The sequence below is a fragment of the Heterodontus francisci genome, chromosome 1 (genome assembly GCF_036365525.1).
Source record: "Heterodontus francisci isolate sHetFra1 chromosome 1, sHetFra1.hap1, whole genome shotgun sequence".
Classification (NCBI taxonomy): Eukaryota; Metazoa; Chordata; class Chondrichthyes; order Heterodontiformes; family Heterodontidae; genus Heterodontus; species Heterodontus francisci.
The window spans coordinates 190,228,965-190,253,395 of record NC_090371.1 but is presented as its reverse complement, the minus strand read 5'-3'; the positions used below and the strand labels follow the sequence as shown (position 1 = coordinate 190,253,395).

General features: G+C 44.4%; 1 protein-coding gene across 4 annotated transcripts in view; it reads right to left on the bottom strand.

The window, feature by feature from the left end:
- The window catches only part of LOC137374008 (5'-3' DNA helicase ZGRF1-like), a 170,655-nt gene that overhangs the window by 8,327 nt on the left and 137,897 nt on the right, over positions 1-24,431 (bottom strand). For 3 of the 4 annotated variants that reach the window (XM_068039758.1, XM_068039787.1, XM_068039778.1), the window contains one exon: positions 23,266-23,423. In XM_068039758.1, the coding sequence (XP_067895859.1) occupies positions 23,266-23,423 (158 nt within the window). Of the gene's footprint in view, positions 1-18,739; positions 18,887-23,265; positions 23,424-24,431 lie in introns of those variants that run through there. The other variant, XM_068039767.1, reaches the window with a different exon arrangement.

The window sequence follows — 24,431 nt, the reverse complement described above, 5'->3', positions numbered from 1 at the left end:
ATCACCCCTCAACTTGAAGCTATGTTCCCTCGTGTTTGCCATCACCATCCGAGGAAAAAGACGCTCACTATCCACCCTATCTAACCCTCTGATTATCTTATATGTCTCTATTAAGTCACCTCTCCTCCTCCTTCTCTCCAACGAAAACAACCTCAAGTCCCTCAGCCTTTCCTCGTAAGACCTTCCCCCCATACCAGGCAACATCCCAGTAAATCTCCTCTGCACCCTCTCCATAGCTTCCACATCCTTCCTATAATGCGGTGACCAGAACTGCACGCAATACTCCAGGTGCGGTCTCACCAGAGTTTTGTACAGCTGCAGCATGACCTCGTGGCTCCGAAACTCGATCCCCCTACTAATAAAAGCTAACACACCATATGCCTTCTTAACAGCCCTATTAACCTGGGTAGCAACCTTCAGGGATTTATGCACCTGGACACCAAGATCTCTCTGTTCATCTACACTACCAAGAATCTTCCCATTAGCCCAGTACTCTGCATTCCTGTTACTCCTTCCAAAGTGAATCACCTCACACTTTTCCGCATTAAACTCCATTTGCCATCTCTCAGCCCAGCTCTGCAGCCTATCTATGTCCCTCTGTACCCTACAACATCCTTCGGCACTATCCACAACTCCACCGACCTTAGTGTCATCTGCAAATTTACTAACCCACCCTTCTACACCCTCTTCCAGGTCATTTATAAAAATGACAAACAGCAGTGGCCCCAAAACAGATCCTTGCGGTACACCACTAGTAACTAAACTCCAGGATGAACATTTGCCATCAACCACCACCCTCTGTCTTCTTTCAGCTAGCCAATTTCTGATCCAAAGCTCTAAATCACCTTCAACCCCATACTTCCGTATTTTCTGCAATAGCTTACCGTGGGGAACCTTATCAAACACCTTACTGAAATCCATATACACCACATCCACTGCTTTACCCTCATCCACCTGTTTGGTCACCTTCTCGAAAAACTCAATAAGGTTTGTGAGGCACGACCTACCCGTCACAAAACCGTGCTGACTATCTCTAATCAACTTATTCTTTTCAAGATGATTATAAATCCTGTCTCTTATAACCTTTTCCAACATCTTACCCACAACCGAGGTAAGGCTCACAGGTCTATAATTACCAGGGCTGTCTCTACTCCCCTTCTTGAACAAGGGGACAACATTTGCTATCCTCCAGTCTTCCGGCACTATTCCTGTCGACAATGACGACATAAAGATCAAGGACAAAGGCTCTGCAATCTCTTCCCTAGCTTCCCAGAGAATCCTAGGATAAATCCCATCTGGCCCAGGGGACTTATCTATTTTCACACTTTCCAAAATTGCTAACACCTCCTCCTTGTGAACCTCAATCCCATCTAGCCTAGTAGCCTGAATCTCAGTATTCTCAACAACATTTTCTTTCTCTACTGTAAATACTGACGCAAAATATTCATTTAACACTTCCCCTATCTCCTCTGATTCCACACACAACTTCCCACTACTATCCTTGATTGGCCCTAATCTAACTCTAGTCATTCTTTTATTCCTGATATACCTATAGAAAGCCTTAGGGTTTTCCCTGATCCTATCCACCAATGACTTCTCGTGTCCTCTCCTTGCTCTTCTTAGCTCTCCCTTTAGATCCTTCCTGGCTAGCTTGTAGCTCTCAAGCGCCCTAACTGAGCCTTCACGTCTCATCCTAACATAAGCCGCCTTCTTCCTCTTGACAAGCGCTTCAACTTCTTTAGTAAACCACGGCTCCCTCGCTCGACAACTTCCTCCCTGCCTCACAGGTACATACTTATCAAGGACACACAGTAGCTGCTCCTTGAATAAGCTCCACATTTCGATTGTTCCCATCCCCTGCAGTTTCCTTCCCCATCCTACGCATCCTAAATCTTGCCTAATCGCATCATAATTTCCTTTCCCCCAGCTATAATTCTTGCCCTGCGGTATATACCTGTCCCTGCCCATCGCTAAGGTAAACCTAACCGAATTGTGATCACTATCACCAAAGTGCTCACCTACATCTAAATCTAACACCTGGCCGGGTTCATTTCCCAGTACCAAATCCAATGTGGCATCGCCCCTGGTTGGCCTGTCTACATACTGTGTCAGAAAACCCTCCTGCACACACTGGACAAAAACTGACCCATCTAAAGTACTCGAACTATAGTATTTCCAGTCGATATTTGGAAAGTTAAAGTCCCCCATAACAACTACCCTGTTACTCTCGCCCCTGTCGAGAATCATCTTCGCTATCCTTTCCTCTACATCTCTGGAACTATTCGGAGGTCTATAAAAGACTCCCAACAGGGTAACCTCACCTCTCCTGTTTCTAACCTCGGCCCATACTACCTCAGTAGACGAGTCCTCAAACGTCCTTTCTGTCGCTGTAATACTCTCCTTGATTAACAATGCCACACCCCCCCCTCTTTTACCATCTTCTCTGTTCTTACTGAAACATCTAAATCCCGGAATCTGCAACATCCATTCCTGCCCCTGCTCTACCCATGTCTCCGAAATGGCCACTACATCTAGATCCCAGGTACCAACCCATGCTGCAAGCTCACCCACCTTATTCCGGATGCTCCTGGCGTTGAAATAGACACACTTTAAACCAGGTTCTTGCTTACCAGTGCCCTCTTGCGTCCTTGTAACCATATCCCTGACCTCACTACACTCAACATCCTGTACACTGGCACTACAATTTAGGTTCCCATTCCCCTGCTGAATTAGTTTAAACCCCCCCGAAGAGCACTAGCAAATCTCCCCCCCAGGATATTGGTACCCCTCTGGTTCAGGTGAAGACCATCCTGTTTGTAGAGGTCCCACCTACCCCAGAAAGAGCCCCAATTATCCAGGAAACCAAAACCCTCCTTCCTGCACCATCCCTGCAGCCACGTGTTCATCTCCTCTCTCTCCCTATTCCTCGCTTCGCTATCACGTGGCACGGGCAACAACCCAGAGATAACAACTCTGTTTGTTCTCGCTCTAAGCTTCCACCCTAGCTCCCTGAATTTCTGTCTTAAATCCCCATCTCTCTTCCTACCTATGTCGTTGGTGCCTATGTGGACCACGACTTGGGGCTGCTCCCCCTCCCCCTTAAGGATCCCAAAAACACGATCCGAGACATCACGAACCCTGGCACCTGGGAGGCAACATACCAACCGTGAGTCTCTCTCGTTCCCACAGAACCTCCTACCTGTTCCCCTAACTATGGAGTCCCCAATGACTAATGTTCTGCTCCTCTTCCCCCTTCCCTTCTGAGCAACAGGGACAGACTCTGTGCCAGATACCTGTACCCCATTGCTTACCCCAGGTAAGTCGTCCCCCGCAACAGTATCCAAAACGGTATACCTGTTGTTGAGGGAAACGGCCACAGGGGATCCCTGCACTGCCTGCTGGTTCCCTCTCCTTCCCCTGACGGTAACCCATCTACCTACTTCTTTTACCTGAGGTGTGACTACCTCCCCATAACTCCTCTCAATAACCTCCTCCGCCTCCCGAATGATCCGAAGTTCATCCAGCTCCAGCTCCAGTTCCCTAACGCGGTTCTCGAGGAGCTGGAGTTGGGTGCACTTCCCACAGATGCAGTCAGCAGGGACACTCTTGGTGACCCTTACCTCCCACATTCTGCAGGAGGAACATACAACTGCCTTAACCTCCATTCCCACCACACAAATATATACTTTTTACTTACCCAGCAGTCCCCTGGTCCTCCGAAAACAAAAGGGAATTCACTTTTAAACTTACACAGAAATTGACTTCACAGCTGTAAGCCCGCTCACGCACCTCCGTTACTATCAAAGCTGCAGTCACCGAAACTAAAAGAGATTTTAAACCACACAAATATATACTTTTTACTTACCCAGCAGTCCCCTGGTGCTCCGAAAACAAAAGGGAATTCACTTTTAAACTTACACAGAAATTGACTTCACAGCTGTAAGCCTGCAGAAATGCAGCTTTTATGTCAATTGATCTACACATTCCATGAATATGTTGCCAAAAGAGTTAAAAAGATTTTCAAGATTACATTTCCAGCTGTTGCAGAGTCCACTCTAACATCGGTATCACCCAGTCACTCTAAAAGACCCCTCGCAACTTGCCTCTCTTTAGCCTTATAAGTTCCATCAGGAAGGACTTTTTCAGCACAAATTCATCTGTGACAAGGCTGTCTGTCCCCTATCTGATACCTCAGAATAAACTCAAAACTCTCTTCAACTCTCTAATTTCTTATGTTTTGCTTCTTATTAGTTTATCCTCAAGTTTACTGGTGGCCACTAAAACTTCACAGTCATGAGGACTTCTGCTTCTAGTTCTATTCCAAGACTGCTCTCTTGCCTTTGTTTCATTGTGGAATCTGCTCAGACTACGGCCTCTAATAGCACTTTGATGTCTTTAGGGACAACTGCTAGAACCTCTCCCTCGCACATTATCAGAGGCTCTTTCTCCAGTACGTGATCACTTCTTTACGCAAGAGTCACTTCCAGACCCACAATTAGTACCTGCATTGCGCTTTCTTTACCCGCTACTCTTTCACCCCATTCTGCCAGTCCACGGACCTTGCTTCTTGGCCATTATCTTAAACATTTAACCAATATTTAAACTTGCCTGTAGATTTTCCTGCACGTCCGACAATTGCTGCATCCCTCCATCTATTAGACCCCCTCTGGAATATATGTCACCCGAGTACCTGCTCGGGGCAATTGTCCTTTGGATGCTATAGCAGCGAGTGTCATGATCCCTCACATTACTATCCAACTCTTGATCTACCTCATTCTGTTCCTCAGGACCTTCATCACAAAACACATGAGTATTTGAGGTACAAGGTGCATAGTTTCCCTCTATCAACTGCTCATATTCTAAGATTTTGTAATCAACCCCAATTAATTGCGAGGAATGAACTTAACAGTTTGATTTCCATGCTTGATAACTATTGTCTTTAACTCTTCCATTGTACTTATGCCTGCTTCCAGTATCTGGATCATTTCGAAATCTAGTAAACATTGAGTCTTCCATTCTTTGTGTCACCACAGAATGTCCTGTTTGTTCTACCAGAGCTGCAGGAAATGACTGTTTCCCCAGGAATTTCTTTAAGACAGCAGACATTTTATCTAACAGGGAGTCTTTGTCCAAGGACCAAACCCCAGTTAGAACCAGCAGCCTGTCCATATGCGATACCCTAGCATAATCTAGCAATTTAAATGCGAGCACTGAACCAGAGATCTCCAAATTAAATTTCCTCAATCTTCTATACAGTCTGTTAAAGTCAATGATATATTCCTCCATTGGGTAATCATCTGTTTTCCAAAATCTATCAAAGTTTGACCATGCTTCATATGCATTCAATAGGTCATCTTTCTCGTAAATTTCATCGAGAATTCTAACAGAAGATCCAACTCTTCATCAGTATTCAATTGACGAGCATCCAGTTCACAAAACACTTTAGTTCTGATTTTACTTTTGGTAGGAAGTGACAATGCCAAGGCCATACCTTTCCTTTTTGGTAGAGATGTAACCCATGTCTACATATCCACTTCATTTTTCCACTGATCATATGGTTCAGACTCAGAGAACATCAGAGGACAATCATACCCTGACAATTTACACTTGCTTTCAGCCATATTTTCCACAACAGCCCATGAGATTTTAGTTTCTATGTAAAAAAATTTTTCCTAGTTTCCAACCTTCAGCTTTAGACAACCATCATCTGCTACCATATTAAACTCCAGAAAGCTTGTTATGGAAGGATAATGCTGGAGCCTATCTTGACTCAGTTTCACATTTATTGTACAGAGTAAAAGGATTACAAATATGTAGCTCCTCACTCAAACCCTTTACCAGTCACAGGAAGTGTCTGCTTATAAGTTTTTAAAAATTCATTCCTGGGATGTGGGCTTCGCTGGCTAGGCCAGCAATTATTACCAATCCCTAATTGTCCTTGAGAAGGTGGTGGTGAGCTGCCTTCTTGAACCGCTGCAATCCATGTGGGGTACAGTTAGGAATGGAGTTCCAGGACTTTGACCCAGCAACAATGAAGGAACAGTGATATTGCTCCAAGTCAGGATGGTGTGTGGCTTGGAGGGGAACTTGCAGTTGGTGGTGTTCCCATGCATCTGCTGCCCTTGTCCTTCCAGGTGGCAGAGGTCACGGGTTTGGAAGGTGCTCAAAAAAGACCCCAAATAACACCTTCCACCTGCAAATAATCAAATAATTGATACACAATTAACAGATTAACACCTGTGACCCCGCACACCTGGTATTCTTCCCTCTTCTGCACACAAGCCATTATGAGCACTCACAGCTCACTGCTTTCTCTCCTTGCAAGAGAAGAAAGCACACATCTTGGCGAGAGGCAGAGACACAGGGTGGGAGGAGGCAGGGGGTGAGCTCCACAGACACCATGTCGGCCACAGGTAATGCATGCCCACCTGCTCCACTGTGAAGGATGTCTTGTTCGATGAAGATGCAGATGTCAGCAGTGACCTGACCTGAGAGCCTGAGTCTCCTGAGGTACATGTTGACATGTTGAGAGAGTTGATCCTCTGCCTGTAGACCCTGTAATGGGGGGGGGGGGGGGGGGGGGGGTCACACCTCCTTCCAGCTGGATCTTGGTGGCCATCTCCTCTGCCCTGTAGAGGGACATGTGGCTGAGGAGAAGGCAGCTAGTGCTGCTGCTGGGGTTGCTTCTGCTGCAGCAGTTGGCAGTGGTGAGCTCCCTGCCCCTGACCCTCAGTAGAGACGGACGATGGAGCTGCATAAACTGCTCCCGTGCCCCTCTGAAGGCTGGCAGCAGGGAATTGCAGTTGAAGGTGGGTGAAGTGCCATCCAAGTTGGCAATCACCTGTCAAGTAGTGAAAGCACTCTCTGATAGAAAAAGGAGTGCTTTGAACAACATCCTCTCACCTGGCCATGGGTGGAGCTCTTCAATATGACTGATCAAAGCTTTCAAAGATTGTCAGTTTCACTGAGGAAGTGCTTCCAGCTATTAGATTAGATTAGAGATACAGCACTGAAACAGGCCCTTCGGCCCACCGAGTCTGTGCCGAACATCAAGCACCCATTTATACTAATCCTACACTAATCCCATATTCCTACCAAACATCCCCACCTGTCCCTATATTTTCCCTACCACCTACCTATACTAGTGACAATTTATAATGGCCAATTTACCTATCAACCTGCAAGTCTTTTGGCTTGTGGGAGGAAACCGGAGCACCCGGAGAAAACCCACGCAGACACAGGGAGAACTTGCAAACTCCACACAGGCAGTACCCGGAATCGAACCCGGGTCCCTGGAGCTGTGAGGCTGCGGTGCTAACCACTGCGCCACTGTGCCGCCACTTGCCTTCTCCATCCTGCCGGGTTAGACACAGCGTGGAACTCCTGCGCTGTTGGGAAAGAGAATCCATGCGCAAAATTGTTCCTAATTGCCTTAAGTACTTCAATTAAGTACTTCCAACCAGGGAGTTCCCTGCTGCACTGCCAACCCGCCCCTGGGAAAGCCAGAAGGGTCAGGATCATGTCAGGAGGCTAACCTGATGGCATTTTCTGCAATTTTTCTGGCCACCCCGCCCCTGAATTTGCCTCCATCGGGCTGGGAAAATTACATCCTACATTTTTGACAAATTTCTATTCCACAAATCCCTAGTCACACAGACAGATTTGGGAAGAAGATGCTATGTGTTTGGACAATAGAAATTTACATGATGGCAAATGTTCTAGCAATGTTTGAAAGATACACTCACAAAAAGCTGTAATCAACCACCAAGCATAAACAGCAAATGGAGGATGAACCCAGCCAGCTGATGAACGAGCTCAATAACCAGTTTTCATTGAACTTTTGTAGTGGTTGGAGATTTTGAGAAATTGTTGGCACTTCTATTCATGCCCTTATGTTACAGATTGAAGTGTTCCATGCACTCCACCGATAGTTTTACGCCCTTGACTACTGCCAAAGGTGCATGCACCTCAATTTGGTAGAGGATTAGTGCATGTGGGAGGTTCCAATTCCCAAGGAATTCCCAATGACAGAAGATGCGTTTTCAAGCAACATTCCAGAACGAAATTCATTTGGGCCTCCAAATATGATAGCAATGCAACCAAAATACATGGTTTAAGTGGTACTGGACAGAAGAAAGTATTACATGGTGATCAACAGCCAACATATTCAAATTGCCAATGCCTACATCTAACTGCAGACCCAGGGACTGAATATGGCTTGTTCTATGATTTCACATAGTCCGCCAAGCCGCTCCTGACGCTAACATCTTAACTGCTGATGGGACACAGGACAAACAAATCAGCCAGACAGCACTCTGAGTCTCATAGCAAGAATACAGTGGGCTGATCTGCACTTCCAACTCCCAGCAGCTCTATTCTCTTCCATTTAGCTTCTGCAGAATGATGATCTCTGTAATTAGAGGGATATAGCGCTGCAATTATGAGTCATGCAGAAATGTTTGTGCGTTGTGCACATCGTACACTGCAAGAGGGGTTCCTTTAACTGAAGCGTACTTTAGTGAGATGTTCCCAATCTCAACGCCAATGCAATGAAAATTTTAAAGCACAGCACATAGATTAAATAGCAACTTAAAATAAACTATTTGTATTTATATGGTGCCTTTCATGCCCACATGACATCCCAAATCACTTCACAGCCAATGAATTACTTCTGAAGTGTAGTCACTGTTATAATGTAACATGTACGGTAAGGTACCACAAACAGCAATAGGATGCATGACCAGTTAATCTATTTTGCTGCTGTTGACTGAGATACAATTGTCGAATGTTGACCAGGACACTCGGAGAATTCCTATGGTCTGCTTCAAATAATGGCATGAGATTGTTTCCATTCTTCTGAAAAGTTAGATAGAAGTTTGGTTTAATGTCTCATCTGAAAGATGACATGCCCAGAATCCAGTACTGTTCTGAAGTACGTAAAATGCTATATGTGTACCAATGAAATATTGCTATGGACATCTGCAATTTTTCTGCACTGAAACTCCAACTAAAATATAGTAAACGCAGCAGTGTAGTTGCATTTAAATGCAGGAGTAGAGCTCAGTTATCTGGTCAGATTGTCTGGAAATCAAAAGTGTGGAATGGTTAGAAACATAACAACCAAGTATCTTTATATAGCACTTTTAAAGTAATAAAACGTCCCAAGGCACTTCACAGGAGCATTATAAAACAAGTGTGACACCGAGCCACATAAGGAGATATAGGGCTGTATTTTACCTTAGGTGGAGGGGAATTCATGTCCTCAGCACACCCGCTTGCCATGGGTAAAATACCCATGGAGGCAGGTGCGGGCCCTTAAGTGGCCATTAAGTGGCCACTTAAGGGCCTTAATTGGCCTCGGGCGGGCCCTTTCCCCCCCGTTGGACCGCCGTAAAGTCGACCGGAGGCGGGAACGGGGCGGGTAGGCTTCCTGGAGCCTCCCGCTCAATTTTACGCCGCCCCCACGCCACCAACCGACCTGCTGGGGCGGCATAAAATTCAGCCCATTAGTCTGATGACCAAAAGCTTGATCAAAAAGGTAGGTTTTCAGGTTTGTCATAAAGGAGGAAAGCAAGGTGGAGGTGTAGGGATGGCATTCCAGAGCTTAGGACCTAGGCAACTGAAGGCACCCCCACCAAAGGTGCAGCGATTAAAATCAGGGATGCACAAGGAAGCCAGCATTAGAGATTAGAGCAGTTACAAACTTCTTTTGAGCTCCTCCCTATCTCTGTAATCTCCTCCATCCCCACAACCCTCCAAGATATCTGCTTTCATCTAATTCTGGCATCTTGAGCATCCTCAATTTTAAGTACTTCACAACTGTGGCCATGCCTTCTGCTGCCTAGACCCTAAGTTCTGGAATTCCCTCTCTAAACCTCTCCAACTCTCTTTTCTCCTTTCTGATGTTCCTTAAAAGCTATCACTTTGATGAAGCCTTTCACCATTGTTGTATATGGTTGCTACTAGGAAATAGGTTAGATACCTCTAGCTTGTAGAGATCACTGGGTCTTTGTAAGGTTTTAAACAATAACTCATTTATTACATTTCAGAAACGATTTACACTTTCTCTTAAGCAGGTCTAACTCACAATTGACGTGATGCTGTTTCTCCTGCTTGGGTCTCTACCACATGTTATCTCTGACATCATCACAGTGGGAGGTGTTACACACACTGTCCCAAACATTAACCCTTGCAGACCCTTATACTACATCACCCCCCAAGTCTTTGTCCATATATATTTTTTCTATTTGCATTCATTTTTACTTTGCATACCAACCCATCTCCCCCGCAAGTCTCTGACATTACAGATTCAATCTGTCAGGAGGCTTCACGACTCCCCCGATCATGTTGTTATCAGACTCGGAAGATCAGTAGTCTTTCTCTGAACTCTTGTTCCTTGACTTGGATGGCCATCATTGAGGTTTGTAGTATCTGGTGTTTCTGATTTTCAGGATCAACATGTGATTCATCCAAATATATGACTGATTGACATCTTTGATGAATAGAAATAAGATTTTTCCTCTTTCTTCTTATAGTACCTTCTGAAGTATGTACTAAATAAGATCTCTGTTGATTTTCATCTCTCTAGACGTTTACTCCTTCTCTACCTTAGTCTCGTACCCATACCTTGTCTCCTTCCATCAACTTGGGTAGGTTTCTGCTACAATATCTCCTATTATAATTAGAAGCTTGCTGTTTCCGGTAAGACTTCTCTCTGACTTGAACTCGTTGATAATCCTGGACTTCTAGCCCTGGAAGTAACTTTTCAGGTAGTTGTGTTTTAAGTTTTCTCCCCACCAACAGCTCTGACGGTGCTAGTCCACATAGCAAAGGAGTAGATCTATAGTTCAAGTGTGCTGTTTGAAAATCTTCATTCTTCTTTAACAGTGCTTTGATAGTTCTGACTCCTCTCTTAGCTTCACCATTAGATTGTGGATACCTAGGGGAACATGTAAGATGTACAAATCCACATTTTTGCGCAAAATGCATAAAGTAGTTGTTCGTAAATTGTGGTCTGTTATTGGAAACTATCTGGTCAGATATACCATTTGTTGCAAAGATCTCCTGTAACACTCGAATGACTCTCTCAGTTGTCATTGTGTACAAATGTTTGACCTCAATCCATCTTGAGAAGTAATCGATAACAATCAGGTAGGATTTCCCATTAAACATAAATAGATCCATCCCCAGACGTTCCCACAGTCTGGCTGAAATTGACTCAATATTAGGGGTTCCCTCTGGTCTGGTCTGTGCACTGCACATACCTGACAATTTGAAATAATTTCTTCTATACCTTTCGATATTTCTGGCCACCAGACGGACGACTGAGCACATACTCTGCATTTCATGACAGTCACGTGGCCCTGATGTATTTTCTCCAATACATCAGTCCTGAGACCAGAATCACCAGCCTCTCATCATATACCAGCAAATCATCAACAATCGTAAAGTGCCTCCTGTACGCAAAGTAGATTTTCATCGCCATACCACTGGGACATTGCTGTGACCAACTTTGCGTGCAATATTGGAGGATGCAGATGCATTCCTCATTTTGCATCTGAGCATGAAGAATTCTTGGAGCTTTTTAAAACTTACTTGCCATTGTGTTGCAGTAACCTGTGAATATGACATCATTTCATTGATGAAGTTAACATCCTGTTGTGTGGGATGATCAACAATAGCTCTGGATAATGCATCTGCAGAGGTGTGCAGTTTGTCCTGTACATATACCGTTTCATATGTATATCTCATTCGTCTCAACCGGAATTGCTGGATTCTCGGAGACATTCTAACAAGTTCATTTTCACCAAGTAAGGAAACTAGGGGTTTGTGGTCTATCTCTGTCACAACCTTTAAGCCGATGATATAATCTGAGAACTTCTCGCAAGCCCATGTGACTGAGAGAGCTTCTTTCTCTATGACAACGTACCTCATCACAGTCTCAGACAATGATCGAGACGCATAATAAATTGGCCTGCGACATCCATCTGGCTGTTCTTGAAAAAGGACTGCCCCTAGCCCTGTAGATGAGGCGTCTGTTACAATTGTGGTCAGTAGTGAAGGGTTATAATGCACTAAGATATCGAGCAAAATGAGCATTTCTTTGATCTTTTAAAATGCCTGCTCCTGATGTGCATTCCAACACCATGCTTGAGCTTTCTTTAAGAGTGTCTTAAAGGTTCAGTATCTTGTGCTAGATTGGGTAGAAATTTTGCCAGTTGATTGACCATTCTAAGGAATCGCTGAAGATCTTGGGCGGCACAGTGGTGGACGGCACAGTGGCGCAGTAGTTAGCACCGCAGCCTCACAGCTCCAGTGACCCTGGTTCGATTCTGGGTACTGCCTGTGTAGAGTTTGCACGTTCTCCCTGTGACCGCGTGGGTTTCCGCCGGGTGCTCCGGTTTCCTCCCACAGCCAAAGACTTGCAGGTTGATAGGTAAATTGGCCATTGTAAATGGCTCCTAGTGTAGGTTGGTGGTAGGAGAATGGTGGGGATGTGGTAGGGAATATGGGATTAATGTAGGATTAGTATAAATGGGTGGTTGTTGGTCGGCACAGGCTCAGTGGGCCGAAGGGCCTGTTTCAGTGCTGTATCTCTATGACTATGACTATGAAGTTGGTATTGGGAATTCACTAATGGTTCTCGTCTTTTGTGGGTCTGCCATTATGTCCTTACTACTGACAATGTGCCCTAGAAAACAAATAGACGTTTTTGAGAATTCACATTTTTTTATTAAGTGTCAGATCTTCTTCTTGTAGGCGAATCAGAACCACTCTAACCCTCAGCTCATGTTCTTCAACAGATTTACCATGAACTAAGATGTCATCCATATGGCATATTACTCCTTTAAGACCTTGTGGAATGTTCAACATAGTACTTTGGAATATTTCAGGTGCAGCTGTTATACTGAATGGTAAACGATTAAAACAAAACCAACCGAATGGAGTGATGAAGATCGTCAGTAATTGTGACTTCTCGTCCATTGGGACTTGCCAAAAGCCACTATTCGCATCCAGCTTTGTGAACATGATACTTCTGGATAATTTCGCCAAATTTTCGTCTACTGAAGACATTGGATGGATTTCTCTTGCGACAGCCTTATTAAGACAAGTCTAAACAAATGCAAAGAGCACAACTGGAACCATTCCTGAGCACCACTCTGTTGGCTTGGTGGCAGGAGAAATGACACCATCCTGGTCATCTCTTCTAGCTGAAGTTGGACTTACTTCATTAGTGGGCACGGTATCTTTCTATGCATAAAAAGACACACTGGTTTAGCAGCTTTTCTCAACAGAATGCTGTATTCAGTCCTAAGTCTTCCTAGACAAGTAAATAATTTGTGAAAGTATTTTTGGAAGTGACTCCTGGATTCTTGCCGCTTAATTTCTTCCACCCTCTCGATAAAATGAAGGTCTATACAAGTTCTTCTATTTAAAAGAGAAAATTCTTGATTCTGTAAGACATACAGTGTTTTCAATATCTGCTTTTCCTTGTACTGAAGTGTTGCCTGCAGCTTTCCCTTGCCTTTAAGTTCAATCCCTCCTGGACCGTGTCACTGAGCATCTGTTGGTTGTAGGCAATCTGTTGATAACCACGGTGCATTGTCTGATAAAACCGTCACACTAGCTCCAGTGTGGGCTACCTTTACAGTCCTGGGCTTCAAGAACTGTACGGTTATTGGAGGTTTCCTGACCCAAGGTTTTTCTTCACCTCTCAGGATTACTCTGTTCTGCTTATGGACCTCTGCTTGTCTTACCAGCTGTATTGCTTTTTCTAGGGATAGGTCTTCTTTAGACTGCAATATATCTGATAAAGAATCATCAGCAATACCCACTACAATGTGGTCTTTTATCAATTCTGACTTTAGGTCTCCAAATTCACATCCTTCAACTAGCCTGTAAAGGTCATTAATAAAAGCATCCACCGATATATCTGGTTTCTGGACTCTTCGCTTTGGCAATGCTGCCTATCTAGTGCACCAGATACCTGACTGTTGCTTGGTTCTCTGACTCAAAGCCTACGATCGCTGGACCGGAATTTCCCTCAGAGACCACCATGCCTTTGTGGTGCAGCCTGAACGCCTCTGGATGCCGACTCCCCAACTCTCCGTGTCTTTCTTTGTCCATGGAGCTGCTGTGGAGCTCTTCACAGCCTCTTCACAAGTTCTGTAGTCTTCTGGTGCTACTTTTGCAGGTAAGTAGCTTTCGTCAAATTTTTCCGTTGTTTACCGTTGCCACCATATTGCATATTGTTGCTACTAGGAGATAGGTTTGATTCCTCTAGCTGAGGAAGACTGAGTCTTTTTAAGGTTTTAAACAATAATTCATCTATTACATTTCAGGAACTATTTACACTTGCTCTTAAGCAAGTCTAACTCACTGCTGACATGATGCTGTTTCTCCAACTTGGGTCTCTACCACATATGATCTCTGACATTATCACAGTAGGAGGTGTTACTCACACTGTCCCAAACATTAACCCTTTCAGACCCTTATACTACAACTATCAGCCCTAATATTGCCTTATGTGGCTCAGTGTCAAATTTTGCTTTATAACAACTGTGAAGTGCCTTGGGATGTTTTATTACGTTAAAGGCTCTATATAAATACAAGTTGTTGTTGAAGCTGTTGTATATCATTTGCTGTTCTTGAGATAATTTTTTGCAGATTTCATTGCAAGCAAAGGGAGTGTGCATTGGATAATCAAGCACAAAGATCATCATGCCCATTTCACAAAGCACCTTATTTTTGTCATTTTTTGCAGAATAGTCAGAATTGTCTCTTTTTGTTTCCCGAAAAGCAGCACTCCAAACAACTTCTGATAGTTTTGTTCTGAATGCAAAATCCTCAGTGCCACTTCAAATGCTGCACAAGAGAAAAATAAGTCAAAGAGATACATTTTAAAATAGCCTTATTGTTTCCTTCTTGCCCTCGGAGCATTTCGAAAGGCGACAGTTTGTATTTTACATTGCAAAGCTGAATGGAAACATTGACTTCTGACAGCTTGCAGTGCCACTGCCAGGAATGTATTGATACTGCAGCTCTTTCTGTAAACCAACTCCCTGAACTTAATATCTCATCACTGCCACATGTCCTTCTTCAGTGGAAAGTGACAGGATAGTTAATGAATTCCATTATGTGATTTAAACAGCAGCCATTGGCAACACAGGAGAGAGTCAGGAAATGTATGAAAAAATCTTTAACGTGGCTTCATCGTTCAAAAAAAATTTACATTTCTAGTGCATTCCTCATATAAAGAAAATCGACTCGCTGTGCTTTACAAAGTGGAAGAAAGTGGATACTGAGGAGAGACATGGGGCAGAATTTATCAGTGCCATGTAACTTCCAATTCCACTGCAATGCCCGTTTCACACGTGATTTTGTATGTAAATGAGCTGTGCGGTGACAGGCACAGGGAACAGGCAGGATCGTGCATGGTGGAACCTGCCATCACTGCTCCGAGCACCATGATCGCCAGATATAAAACATTGTTTTTTCCTCCCTTATTTTGTGAACGTCACCACCAACCTCACATTATTTATTTTACCTGCAGCCGAAGTGAATCACATGGCAGCCAGCGTCCCACCCCACGGTTCAGTGATGGCTCCCTGCAGGTTCTCCTCCAGGTCATCAGGGAAAGGCAGGAGGTCCTCTTCCCTGCAGATGGAGTGCAAAGACCCACCCGCCTCACCAAGGCAGCAGAGGTCACTCATAGAATATGGATGCAGTGCCAAAGCGCATCAATGACTTGCTCAGATTGGCGAAGTTAAGTGGTCTGGGCGAAGCAGCTCCATTGTTTTCTTCCATGGCTCCATGTCTTTAAGGCAGTGGGCAAGCAAGGAATGCGTGAGCAGCCTTGGGGCCATTCACTAAATGATTGTGCGCCAAGATGAAGATTGGCATTGTTTATGTGATTGGATGTGTCATGCGAAAGCCACTGCAGAATGAGTGATGTTGATGCACGTATGTAATGGTTGTGATGCATCATTTGCCATGTCATTAAATCTGCACTGTCTGTTGCAGGATAAACAAAGCCACAACCAGCGCGAGCGTGCTAGAATGGGAGAAGGGGTCTCTGATATATGGCTGCTGACCATGGCTGAGGAGGTGGCGTCAGAGATGGTGAGACAGGAAGGAGGGAGGGAAAGCGGAGATAGCGAGGCAGGAGCTACAAGACGTAAGGATGAAGTGTCATCTCCATTCTTGCAGCCATTTGTGGAAATGGAAGTAAACTGTGTGAACTAAACTGAAGCACATGTTTAAAGTGCCTCTGTTTATGTCTCCACCGCAGGTGCCTGCACTCAAGTCACAGAACGCTATGTGGCTCAAGAATCCTCCTCTGGGGAGGAAGAAGAAGCCAATGCCACAGAGGGTGCACCATCACCTGCCTCTTCGTCCACCGCCACCAGCACAGATACATCCACACAATCCGCGGGGGGTTTAAGATTAGAATCTGGGTGACAAGCTGGTGTGCATGACAATGACAGGTCCCAACAGTTGAGGGAGCATGTGCCAGCCTGGTTCCCTGACAATCAGAGGACTGCTGGGGACCAGGCCCCGGCTCAGCCCCACGCTCATGATGATCCTCTGTTTGTTGCTCCAAGAAGTCTACTGGATGTGCAGCAAAGCCATGTGGAAAATATGTCAAAGATGCCTGAGGTCATGTGTGGCTTTGCGCGTGCCATGGAGGAGTCCATGCAAGCCATGACGTCTGCCATGTCCCAGGCATTTGAGCATATGGTTTCCTCAGTTAAGAGTTTGGCGAGGTCCATGGAAAGTCTGGTTGTGCACTCGAGCCATATGCAATCTGATCTGAACTCCATCACTGTTGGCTCCATGCAGCAGATTCTAAACGAGAGGGAGATGAGGAACCTGGACCTCCCTCCAGATGCTCCTTAACCTCAGGGAGACAGGCAGATGCCATCATGCAGAAAGATGGAGGAGGAGCGCATGCCAGCTGCGCTGGGGCATTCCTCTCAGGACACCCCCAGGGTAAGCAACGTCTCATCCTCCCCTTCGACACTGACCTCCGGCAGGCAAGCACACGGGGGATACTCAAACACCATTGCTGCAGACCCCCAGTAGGATGGAGCAATCAAGACCCCGTTCCTCCAGAGGACGTCCGCCACGGTCATCCACAGCATTGGGACAGGACTTTGGGCAGACCACCTCCACCTCAGCTGCTAATGTTGGGGTAGCACCTAGACATAGCGGGAGAAAAAGGAAATTGGAACAGTTTTGAGCAGGAAGGTAGCACGGGTGATGTACATATTGTGAGAATAGAAAAGATATATTATTACATTTTTATTTCATGCTAAATTTGATCCACTCTCAATAACGTTTTGCTTGGTTACAAATGGATACAAAATTTTTTAGAGACTTATGGAGGAACGTAGCAAAGCATTGCAGGAAATATCCAGTGTCCGTATCTCATTGGAATTTGAGCCTTCACTCTTTAATGATGGCGGTTTTACTATTGATGATTATTAACTTTTTCCAATACGGTCATGCCTTACTTTTGTTTTTCTATGGTCATAACTTAATGCTGTTTGCAGTGTGTGTAATTGCATTCATCGTAGCCCATAGATGATTTCAAATGCCAATCAAATGAAAGTGCAACAATGCTTCGTTAAGATTGCAGCAATCAATAAGACCTCATGCAAAAGTGAATTTCTGTGGGGAATTGTTATGTTTCTCCTCCCAACGCTCCTTGACGATGTGGTTTATTGTTGGCTGAAACATGCATGAATAAGGTTCTCCCTGATATCCCTTGCATGTCTCTCCATGGCCCTCATATCGATGACGGTATCGTTGTCATTGTTATTCTCCTCCTTTTCATAGTCATCCTCGTCTGAGGAGGACTGGTGTTCCTCCTGTTCCTCTACCTGCAGATTTTTGCCGTGTCTAATTGCAAGATTGTGCAAGGCACAGCAGACAGCGATTATTCGTGACACACTCTATGGCACACACTGAAGAGCCACTCCAGACCAGTCATAGCAATGGAATCGCATTTTCAGCATGCCAATGATGGCTCTGGTGGATGTAACTCTCTTCAGCAGCGCTTGGGGATGATGTACTGGTGTCATCAACCATGTACAAAGGGGGTACCCTTGTCATCCAGGATCCATCCATCTGCTTTGGCTGGTTCTTCGAAAACAGCTGGGAGCTAGGAGTTCCTCAAAATGTAGGAGTCATGACAGCTTCTTGGGAAATGTGCGCAAACATGCATGATTCTTCTCCTGTGGTCGCAAACCAGTTGAATGTTTAAAGACTGGAAGCCTTTGCGATTCACAAAGACAGCAGGCTGGTCCCAGGGATCTCTAATGGCCACATGAGTACAGTTGATCACCCCTTACACTCTAGGAAAGCCAGTGATGGTGCCGAAGGCCACAGACCTTGCTGCCTAGTTGTCCTTGTCTACAGGTAAATTGTCTACAGATGAAATTATTGGCACGTCGAAAAAGGGCTTTGGTCACCTCTTTGATGCACCCATGGGTCACAGACTGCGGGATGTCACATATGTCGCCCGTGGATCCTTGGAAGGAGTCGCTAGGAAAAAAATTGAGTGGAGCAGTCACCTTGAGGGCAACTGACATGGGATTCTCACCAAAGTCGAGTGGCTGCAGGATCCTACAAATTACTGTGACTATGTCATGTGACATCCTTAGGCGTCTCTGGCATTGCCTCTCTGACATTTGAAGGCAATTTGTTCTTGTCCCCAGGATGTGATGATGTGCCAATGCCCATCTTCGATCAGGCCCTTCCTGGATGTTATCATTTGGAGCATCCTCATCTTCTTGTTTTGCTTGTTGCTGGTGCTCAGGCCTCATGAGTTGAGGGAAAACAGCCTCCTTAGTCACTCCCTTTGCTCTTCTTTCTCGTGGTACTAGACAAATTGGATGTATGAGATCAATGTCGCTGCGGCTTTTCTGAATAATAAATAAGCGAGTGTGGCAATTCAGCCCTCTGTTGATATTGAGCTGAAACATCGAGGCAATGAACAGCTCCCTTATATCTGTCCTCAAATTGCAGCCGGGTACCAGCACACCCACTATCGTTTGCTTCCTCCCACTCTCCTTGAGCGGCCATGTGGTTTCCATTATCATTGGAGAAAATGGTGCATGTGGAATTCAGGGTAAGTCTCCCCACCTTCCAAGCTCCTCCTGCAACCTTCCAACTTGAAACTATCACCCTTGAGCTACCCAATATTACCGTTACCCTTCCCTCTGTAACCATTTAGCCTCCCCCATTACTTTGCACAGTGTAGTCATCAATGTATTCATGTCATCCCTGCCCCCCCGTTCATACTCCTGTTACTATCAACATACCGACTCTTTCCCTAGAACCTCCTCACATTGAACTGACCATTGTTGCTGAGTCTCATTTCCCTCTATATGAAGTTGTCGATTGCCCACCCATTAGTCTTGACCTTCCCCCCTACAGAATCCATTTGCCCTCATTGACTGTGACCATTCCCTCTGCTAGCCAGTACCCTTTCAATTTTTCCCACAGCTCCCCGAAGTTGACAGCACTCATCCCTCCCTTTAGGCCCTTGCCAAATACCTTCACATTGTACTGATCTAATCCACCCACCACCCCCCGCAGCCGACAAAATGCATCTTCACTATCAACAGCAACCATTCAACAACCTGGAGGCTCCACTCCACCCTCCCCTGCTCCTCAATGCACCCGGTCGCCCCACCATTACTTCCCCAATTTCCATCTGGTGCTTCGCCCCACCCTCCCCGCCCTGACTACCCTGCCCAGCTCCTCCATGTAGCTCCCACACTCCACCCTTCCCTCCCCAAGTACCCTGCCCTGCTCCTCCATGTAGCCCCTGCCCATATCTTCGCTGCCACCCCCTGAGAAGATTCACCTTTGCTGGTGTCGAGTCTGGAGGCAAACATCCATTCCAATTCTGGCATTTGTTTAGTGGATGAGTTAAAGATTGAAGAACACAGACCTGAGAATCAACTGCACAAATCCAACTGTTGCACCCCACAGTGAAACAACCGCGAACTGGGTGGCACGGGAATATCACTCGCCGTTCACTTAATCTGGCAAGTAGGACTAAACTGTAGCAACGCATATGGTAATGAGTATTCATGTTGTATAAATGAATGCAAAGCTGCAATCTGCCACTGCGCTGGGGGAACACGGAACACGGCAAACCCGCTGCCGACTTAATTCCTCTAAAATATCCTGCCATTGAGAATCCGTAAAAAACACCTCCCTTCTAATTATATTGCCCCACATGCCATCAAATCCGCTCTTGCACAGCCCATAAAATTCCGCCCATGGTAACAAAAACTGAGGATTAGGACCAAAAGTCTGGTGGGTGAAAAGGAATATCAAGAGGCATTTGAAAATAGGGAGGGAGGAACATAGGGAAACAGGCGGTAGGCCTTCGAGCCAGTTCTACCATTCAATTAGATCATGGCTAATCTGTGACCTAGCTCCATATACCTGCCTTTTCCCCCATAACCCTTAACACATTTGGCTGACAAAAATCTATCAATCTCAGTTTCAAAATTAACAATGGATCTAGCATTAATTGCTGTTTACGGAAGAGAGTTCCAAACTTCTACCATCCTTTATGTGAAGAAGCGTTTCCTAACTTCACTCCTGAAAGGCCTGGCTCTAATTTTTAGAGTACACCTCCTAGTCCTGAATTCCCCAACCAGCAGAAATAGTTTCTCCATCTATTCTATTTCTTCTACTTAATATCTTGAAAACTTCACTCAAATTACCGCTTAACCTTCTAAATTCCAGGGACTACAACCCTAGTTTCTGAAATCTCTCGGCACAGTGGCGCAGTGGTTAGCACCGCAGCCTCACAGCTCCAGCGACCCGGGTTCAATTCTGGGTACTGCCTGTGTGGAGTTTGCAAGTTCTCCCTGTGTCTGCGTGGGTTTCCTCTGGGTGCTCCGGTTTCCTCCCACAGCCAAAAGACTTGCAGGTTGATAGGTAAATTGGCCATTATAAATTGCCCCTAGTGTAGGTAGGTGGTAGGGGAATATAGGGACAGGTGAGGATGTGGTAGGAATATGGGATTAGTGTAGGATTAGTATAAATGGGTGGTTAATGGTCGGCACAGACACGGTGGGCCGAAGGGACTGTTTCAGTGCTGTATATCTAAATCTAAAAAATCTTCATAATTTAAACTTTGAAGTCAGGAATCATTATGGTAAATCAATATTGCACTTCCTTCAAGGTCAATAAAACCTTCCTGAGGTGTGATGCCCAGAACTGCTCACAGTTTAGAGTGGATTTGAGGAAAAAATTTTTTCACCCAAAGGGTGGTTGGAATCTGGAATGCACTGCCTGAAGAGGTGGTAGAGGCAGGAACCCTCACAACACTTAAGTATATAGATGAGCATTTGAAATGCCATAGCATACAAGGCTACAGGCCAAGTGCTGGAAAACGGGATTAGAATAGTTAGGTGCTTGATGGCCAGCATGGACACGATGGGCCGAAGGGCCTGTTTCTGTACTGTATAACTCTATGGCTCTATGACACAGTACTCCAGATGTGGTCTAACCAGGGATTTGTATAGCTGAAGCATAACTTCAACCCTCTTGTATTCTAGTCCTCTAGATATAAAGGCCAGCATTCTATTAGCCTTTTGATTATTTTCTGTACCGTTCATGACATTTCAATGACCTATATAGCTACACACAAAAGTTTCTTTGGACCTCCATTGTTTCTACCCAGTACCTCTTCATTTGTACAATCCCCCATCCTTAATGTTTGGCCAGATATTTCTGTTTCGTCACTTTTTCAATTTCTTGGTCTTCAATTTGTATGGTATCTTCTGTCTTAAAGTTCGTCATATACTTTCTTTTTCCTTTGTGCATTTTCAGTCCACTATTTTTACACTAAGCTATTCAGCTGTTCTTCCAAGTCTTTAACAGATGAAGTTTCTTTTATACTCCCTTTTCGTAGCTTTTATCATACGTTTTGTCACCCTTTGCTGTTCTTTGTCTCTTTCACTAGGATCTGTACCTCTGTTTTGTATTTTTGCATACTTTTTCTTTCAGTTTTATGTCGTCTCATCCCATTGAAGTCAGCTTTACCTAAATCTAAAATCTTAGTAGCTGTTTTGAATTTCTTCCTTTCAAACATTACGCTGAACTCGATCATATTATGATCGCTGTTGGATAAATGGTAGGTGGTAAGCGAGAGATTTAGGGAGAGTTTCAAAGGGAAAGTGAAAGAAAAGTTATGAGAAGCAAACCGATAGAAGAGGAGTGGAGGGTTCATCTGGGGGTGTATGTCTGCAGAACACCATTCAGAAGGTGGAGTGAGGACATAGAGGGATTTGAAATCTAGGTTAAGTATCCTAAAGTCAACTTGCATGAGAAGTCAGAAAAATTTGTTGGGCACAATGGTCATAGAACTGGAGGATATTGTGTTATGAATTAGTTGGAGTTTATGAAGGGGTGAGGCTGGCAAGGCATGCTTTTGTGAAATTGAGCTTTGTGGCGATGAAAGGCAAGGATTAGGGTTTTGGCAGTGGGCGGGTAGAACTGGAGGAGGACATTGTTTCAGAGATGGAAGATAGTGGTCATTGTTACTGATTGAAAATGAAGAAGGAAGCTCAGCTCAGGGTTGAACAAGACACAAAAATTCTATACCATAAAGATAAGCCTGAGGGGGCAGCCAGAAAGGTTGATGATAAAAATAGCAATCGTATTACCTGGTTACATTGTGTAACATGGACTATCAGGGCCTGAATATGTGACTTCAAAATGAAACCTTCAATCATTAGATGGATTTTTTTCATGTTCACTTTTACCCTACTCTATGCCAGATGCAGCTTTAGAAATGAAATATTTTCTCACTTTTTCAGTTTAAAAACTTACACAAGAACCATAAATATTGTAATTTGTGATTAGTCGAATGTCTGTTGTGTTGCAAGAACATGTTTTGGAATCCGGCAAGCAAGTAACGATTGCAGCTGTAGATAGACATGACTATGCAACTGCCACTTCACATGCAAGTTATAGCATAGATTTTAAGTTGAATCAAGACATAACTGGCTTTGTATAATGCAGATAGTGCATTGTCCTAGAGACAATTTTTCTTAATGGTATCTCAGACCTTGCTGTAGTGACCAGATATACTGAAGGTCTAGTGTGGAGTTGTGCAATACACTGGACTTCTCTAAGCTACACCTGCCGTGACAGAATAACAACATAAATAAGTTTAGTCACTGGGCAATTCATCAGAAAAATTCAATGACAGAATATTAAAATCCTTACTTTGTTGTCCTCTTCAGGTAGAATAGACTTGCTGCTGGACTTCAGATTTTTTTGTCCTGTTTGGCCCTTCTCTGCCAACTTCTGGTCACTATAGCATTTCATGATCTTTTCCAGTTCTGGCTCACACTGGTGTGCATGCTGCAAACCATTTTCTCTCACTGGAAACAAATACGTATTTTACTAATGTCAGTTAGCTATCTGCACAGAACAGACAGATTTCCTCCCTTGAAAACACTATTTTGGTTCCAGAACCTGTAAAATTACTTCATTTTATTCAATAGTAATGATTACAGATAGTTTCTTAGAAAAAATATCACACCATTTGCACAGATTTATTTTTACTTTTATACAGAACTGAGATTAAAAACAAATATTTTGTACATCCTAAGCTACTGAAGGGTGAGGGGTGATGGGGTGACTAACAAGATTCTACTATAAACATAGAAGCAGTACATTTCACAAATAAATTGTATGCTATATGTAAATGCAAAATCAAAACAAAAATAATACATAATAAACATACAATACTTCTACTGATGAACTTGGACTTGTTAATGTTACAATAGGGAGATAATATGATCCTGGCAGTGCTACATTGGGACCATGGCACTCCATAATATGATAATAGCCGATTTGAATATTTTAGTAGCTGTCCTACCTGACACCAATATGCCCAAAAACTGTAAAAAAAAAAGACAAGATAATCCTGAAATTCCTTGAGTTCTGGTGGTCCCCAGCTATAACTTTGGTAGAAACTGACCAAACCCTCAGAAAAACACACGAACAGTTGAAGGTGGCCATTGGTGGTATTTCTCTGAGGATTCTGCCAGCCTCCCAATAAAGTTACAGCAAGAGGCCAGAGAAACCTGTGCAGAATTTCAGGCCATTTCAGGAGGTACTAAGGTTAGGTCATGCTGAGACTGGATTTTAAAAGCCTTAAGATTTTCTAAGGAAGAAAAGACTGAGGGAGGTAAGGGGTTCCAGGGTTTTGAGATCTGAGAATGAGCTTATGTCAGAGACTCTGGTCTCTGGTGGGGGGAGCCGGCGAGGCAGCGTAGAGAGAAGTACCACATAGCATGGAACATTTGAAGCTTAGAAGGAACAGAAGAGATGTCCATGGACCATAATAGCATTGATAAAATACAACAGGGGAAGAAAAGTTGTGA